The sequence below is a fragment of the Elgaria multicarinata genome, chromosome 4, assembly GCF_023053635.1.
Source record: "Elgaria multicarinata webbii isolate HBS135686 ecotype San Diego chromosome 4, rElgMul1.1.pri, whole genome shotgun sequence".
NCBI classification, from domain to species: domain Eukaryota; kingdom Metazoa; phylum Chordata; class Lepidosauria; order Squamata; family Anguidae; genus Elgaria; species Elgaria multicarinata.
In genome coordinates this window covers 54,726,544-54,732,723 of record NC_086174.1, presented here as the reverse complement: position 1 = coordinate 54,732,723, position 6,180 = coordinate 54,726,544, and the positions used below count along the sequence as shown (strand labels likewise).

The following is a 6,180-nucleotide window of genomic DNA, read 5'->3' as shown; positions in this document are numbered from 1 at the left end:
CAAGAGTCCATGGGATGTAGATTTAAGCAATCCTGTACACGCTTTCCTGGGAGTAAGTCCTACTGAATGAGACTTACTTCTGAAGAGACACATATAGGATTGCACTGTAACACCCCCATTACAAATCATTTGTGGCGGTCTTCCTGCCATAGGTCTTTCCAATCGTAACAGCAACCAGGCCCAACCTTTTACGATTTAATTACCTCACATTTACTACACGATTCCCCCTCTCCCTGTACGGGCGGGAGCGCCACCCCGGCTGCAGAGTGAACGAGCGCACCCCTGACGTGACAGTTATGGCGGGAACGGACGCGGGAGCGCGCAAGGTGCGGGGAGGGCCACAGCCGAGGACAGCGGCGCGGATGAGGGAACGCGCTCACGCACGCGCACATGCGGCGCGCGCGCTGCTCCGTGACCCATCTCACTGAACAAAGGATTCTTGCTCGAAATCTCCTCTCCAGACCTAAAATGGCGTCCGTTCTCTCTCCGAGCACCATAGAGATAAAGGCGGGGTTATGTCGAAAAAGACGGCAGGGAGAGGCGAATGGGTAGAGCGGCTGCCTCTATCGTGGAGCCTCTCTGCTCATCTCCGGCTTCCGGCTCTTTGGTAGTAGTTTGTCGACGGAGGAGGGAAGCCGTCAGCGTGGAGCGGCGCTATAATGGCGAGTGAGGGAGAGACCAAGGACTCGGAGAAGGTAATGAGCCGAAAGCGACGGCGGAGACGGGCCTCGCTAGCTCCGCGCCAGCGGCCATTTGCATCTTCTTGGTATCATGCCTTCCGTGCCTGGGGAGCCACGGTCGTAGCCTATTTGGATGTATGAAGGGCTGTGGCTTCTTTGCAGCCAAACCGCTGTATGAGCCACCTTGATGGAATCAGACTAGGGCTAATCGAGCCAAGGATTGCGTTTCCAGCAGCGGCCACTCCATGCCAGTGGATTCTCACCAGCAAGCTCTGATATGTGCTGTCTTCCCCGTTTCACCACCAGCAGCTGACACTGAGATACACTGCCTCTGAACTGGGAGGTTCTGGCTTAATGAACGTGGTGGCTAATTGCCGTTCATGAAGCTGTTCTCCCCTAGAAAGCTGAACGTAGAAAACCCAGGGCACGCTTAAAGTAGATCCTGGAACACCAGCAGAGAGCCAAACCAGTCCTCCTGACCACCCCTGACCCCCCTCTTCATAGCGCATTGTTATCGTCGGGACGGTGACAGTATTCCTGGAAACGCCATTGCGTTCAGAGTCTTTGCTCAAAATCGCTAACACCCTTTTTGAAAACAAAAAAATCCCTGCCTTTTAGATGGGAGGGGTTAAGAAGGCAGCAGAAGGAAGGAACACTAACAAAATCTTGCTGAAGGGATTGAAAAATCTTTAAATTAAATATGGCTCAACTTAATCTGGTTATGGGTTAGACTGCTCAATTATGAAGTTATTCATATTTATCTGTGTTGATATACAATGTAATTGGAGATGTAATTTCCACAGTCTTAAAATATAATGTAATGTAACAATAGCTCTAAATACTTAAATTCTTATCTTTTGTTTTATGTTCCCTCTTCCCAGCATGGTGGGAGATAGAAGCCAGGCTTTTAAAGAGGCCTTTTGCTATTTGGGGAGGGGGGGATTCTTAATATTATTTGCAAACGTATAGGCCAATCAAGTAACCCTTATTATTGTTCTAATACAAAAGCAAGAACATATATTTTAATAATTTATTATGGTGTGAGTGTACCACTTTAAAATGATTAAATTAATGAAGTGCTCTCTACTAAACACTAAGGGAAATTGCAGAGCAACATGGTGGATTGCATCTTGGATCTCTAGATGCTGAATGCTCAGCTTCTACTGAATGTAGTCTTAATTTACTTCTTTTTTTAAAAAAAAATCTTAGAAAATTTTGACCTTTATTCATAGATTTTATCAGTGTTAGGCTCAGTATTTCCATGATAATGTAACTATAGCTCTAAATACTTAAATTCGTATCTTTTGTTTTATGTTCCCTCTTCTTTGCATGGTGGGAGATAGAAGTCAGGTTTTTAAAGGGGAGAAACATTCTTAATATTATTTGCTAATGTATAAGCTGAACAAGTATTGCAGCAAGTACAGAAACATATACATTTAAGTAGCAGTGCTAGATACAAATTAAATAAGCCCCAAAGCAATAATAGTGAATTTAAAAAACAAGAAGTAGTTGTCTCCAGAAATCTCTTAGGGTGCAGCGTTATGCATGTTTAGATAGAAAAAAGTCCCACAACTTCCAGCATTCCCTAGACAGCAGTGTTGGCTGTGGAATGCCAGGAATTGTAGGACTTTTTTCTATCTAAAATGCATTGGATTCTTAGTTTTCATCTTCATGCACTTAACAACAATAAAAATAATGCACTTGAAACATAATTTGGGCAGGAACTACACTACTACTTTAATACGGTTTATAACAGTAGTGACAACTGTTGGGTTGGGGCCCAGAACACACCCCATATAGTTTTCAAAGTGTAATATCCTGCTTGGTGTAGATCTGGCCATAAATATTTTAATAAACTATTTCTAGATCAGTTTACCGAAATACCACTTTGTGCATGCGGCAGCAAAAGAAAATGCAACACAGCCATAGGCAACAGATTCTCTGCAATAACCATGTCTTAATGTGTCATCTGAACCTTACTAATGAATGAGGTGGGTCTCCTTTGGGAGAAAGTTCCACAAAGTAGGTGATGCCTCTGAATAGGCCCTGTTTTTCATAGCCATCCACTGCACTTCAAACGGGGAAGTGGGGAGAATATAGAATGAGACTAAGGAAATGGATAGCTCATATGGGAGGGGGATGTCATACAGATATCCTGGTCCCAGTTGAGTTGGAACACTGGGGTACTTTGCAGATCAGTTGCTACAGAGTAGGGCAGCAGTCCCCTATCACCATTTCCTGTAACCTACCATCCAAAAAGTATGGGAACCACCACAATATGGTGCCACCGAATCCAGAAATATGGCTCAGAAGCACAATGTAGTTGATAGCATCAACTGACCAAACACTAACAGATCCTTTCAGCTCGCTTTATCTCCAAGTTCCAAAATAAGGATAGTTTTGACACCCCCTTCCACCCTGTAGCTGCATAGTAGTTGACAATCCAAATGACTAAGTATGTTTTTTCCCTTTGAAAAGCATCCTTTAGTAGTAACCAAAAATCTACTGTGCCATAGTAATATACGTGAATATACCCGGTCACTATGCTCAACATCTAAGGTCCTCCTCCGGGTGCCTTCTCCGAGAGAGGCTCAGAGTGTGGCAACGAGGGATAGGGCCTTTTCGGTGGTGGCCCCCAGACTATGGAATGATCTCCCTGATGAGGCTCGCCTGGCACTAATGCTGCTATCTTTCCGGCACCAGGTTAAGACTTTCCTCTTTGCCCAGGCATATGGCGGCACATCTTAATCACCCACATGTTTAGTTTTTTAACGGTTTTTAATGCTTTATGTGTGTATGTTCTGTGTTTTAGAGTTTTAAATTTTGTATACTTTTAGAGTTTTAAATTTTTAGAGTTTTAAATTTTGTATACTTGTTTTTATCTCAATTTTAGAATTTCTGTAAACCGCCCAGAGAGCCCTGGCTATGGGAGCAGTATATAAGTGTAATAAATAAATAAATAAATAATGATTAAAAATTAGTTTTCCTAGAATAGTCATGTAGGAGACTTGTACTCGGTGCAGCTTTTCTGTCATTGTGATCCAGTAGGAGAAGCTGTGCCTGCTAAAATTCTCAAAACTATTTAGTCCTTTCTTGAACTAAATTTGGCAGTCCTATTGGGCAGGTAGATGGTTGCTCTTGTTCATTAGAAAACCATACAATAAAATTGCATTGGTTCTGTGAGAATGTTTTGATGTCATATATTTCATTCTTCCCAAAGTCTTTTAAACTGCTGGGAATACTTGATGTCAGAAATGTCCCTTGTGCTCGAGAATCAGTGCTCTATGGATCATTGGGTAGTGTCGCTGTGGGCCTTGGACACTTTTTGGCAACTAGTAAGTAAAAGTGAACATCCATGTAAATTTGCAGGTATATCTTTTTGTGTGTAAAGTTGTCTGTTTCCATTTTCCCTTTACACTTTCATATGGCTCCATTCCTTTGCCATGCATGCATCACTTTAATGCACACACTGTTACATTTTATCAACACTTCAAAGGCGTGCCTACTTCCTTCTCTTTAAACCCCTTCCCAGCAAAGACATTCAGACCCGTCTTTTTCTAAATCTTGTATTCTGACAGTTCTTTAAACTTCTGAGCAGTTGGGATATTCATAAATATAATTTGGCAGCTGAATCAGTAAGTAAAGAGGACTCATTTCAGTCAATTGAAGTTAGATCTCTTTCAGCTGATAGCTACAGAGCCTGCATTATTTACATTTTTTGTTCAACACAGCCTGTCTTTGTTCCCATTATTCCGGTTTTGTCAAATTTCTCTTATGGTAGTGGTTAGCCAAATTTCCCCGTTTCCTGCAGTTTCATTCTGTGATTTAACATGTAATCTCATGGGACTAACTCCAAAACTACAGAAGTGGATGTATGTTCACACAATGGAAATTCCCCTTCCCCTCCTCCCTCTGCACACAGGGGCAGGGGAGGAAAAATTAATTTCCACTGGTGGAAAGACACTGTTGGTTACAACCCATTGGGCTCTGTACAAGCATAGTAAGTGTCCTGAAGATTATCTAAACCTCAATTATACAAATAGATATGTAAATACTTCTGAAATATGCTTGTTTTATATTTTTCCTTTCTTCATGCTAACTGCTTTATATATTTTAAATATGAATGAACTTCTCTTTCCCCTCAGGCAGAGTGAGACGATCCTGTGACTTTGGAGTGGGAGGTTTTATCCTGACAACACTAGGATGCTGGTGTGTATGTTTTTGGAATTATGGTAAATTATCACTGCAAGTGTGGACTGTCACATAATCATGCACGCATGATGGACAGATTTTGAGTTCAGCTGTCCCACATCACAGCATGCCAGACCATTCCTGAGGATATGGCAGACAGCCCGTGTGCACTTTCAGCACCTCGCTCTAGCCCTTTTGCGTAGGATTTTTAAAGTATTCACATGAAGATGCAGTATAGTCCATTTCATGTCTTCATTGTCTTCACTGATGCAAATTACAAGGTTTACTTCCAATTCTTTTCTTCTATGTTAATTTAATTCAAAATTTCTTTTAGGCCATCTTTAAACATAAAATCCTCTCAAAGCTTTTTATTTTAAAAATTGTACAGGAAGAGGGAGACAGCAACTAAAAGAGTAAGCATGCTTGTGCTCCTTATATAGCATCTTACTTGGGGTGGGTGGGTTGAGAGCAGTCGTATCAATATATATTTGTGTGATCTAAAAGAGGCGGGAGGGAGGTCTGTCATCCAGCTGCAACAGCCCAAACTAATATCTGAAATAAAGGGTTTATTTTCTTCCAGCAGGAGTATACCAAGTGGAGTTTCACTCAGAATGCACCTGCTAGCAGAAAGGTGGGAGGGCACCCTTTCTGATTCCCCCTTCCCTCTGGTATGTGGTAGAGGGGGGAAACCAACCACCTCCCGCTTCCCTCTGCCAACCCAGCATCACCTTTCCCCACTGTTGCAAAGGGTCCCCCAACCCTCCAGAGCAGATTTTTTGGGGAAGACAGGGACTGCACTGGGAGGAGGAAATCAATGAAGATCACCTCCACCCCAATTTTACTAATAGAAATGCTTCAATGGATCAGGAACCTTCTGTTGATGGAAGGAGCCCTTCCATCTAGGAAATATAGACCCTGAATCCAGGGCAGATAGGTGTGTGTGTGTGTGTGTATAGATATACATACACATCTATTCTATCGTTTGTTCCCAGAATAGTCTTGTTATCTGAGGAAGTCCTGTAAAGCATTTGTATCCTCTTTAAAGCTGGTTTAGTATGACAACATCTGAACAAGTAGTTTCTCTAAAGCCGGAAAATGGATAATACGTGCTTGTTTTTCTTTCCTAAGGGTCTATTGCAGATACAATAATGCAAAACTAAGGATTCAGCAACGCATGATTCAAGAAGGTATAAAAAACAAGATTTTGTTTGAAAGCACTCAGTTTGATCCAGAGAAGAAGACAGTAACAAACAGTGAAGGAAACAGCTCATAGTTTTTTGTAATAAAGAATTTGTAGTGATTATCTGTA

The 6,180-nt window shown here is 42.0% G+C and overlaps 1 protein-coding gene across 1 annotated transcript; it reads left to right on the top strand.

The window, feature by feature from the left end:
* Positions 1 to 526: 526 nt before the first annotated feature.
* On the top strand, positions 527 to 6,172 carry LOC134397556 (cytochrome c oxidase assembly protein COX20, mitochondrial). Its single transcript, XM_063124314.1, has 4 exons — positions 527 to 695; positions 3,901 to 4,015; positions 4,826 to 4,889; positions 6,000 to 6,172. Exons 1-4 carry the CDS (start codon positions 660 to 662, stop codon positions 6,142 to 6,144), a joined length of 360 nt encoding a protein of 119 aa, XP_062980384.1. The 5' UTR covers positions 527 to 659; the 3' UTR covers positions 6,145 to 6,172.
* Positions 6,173 to 6,180: the final 8 nt, after the last annotated feature.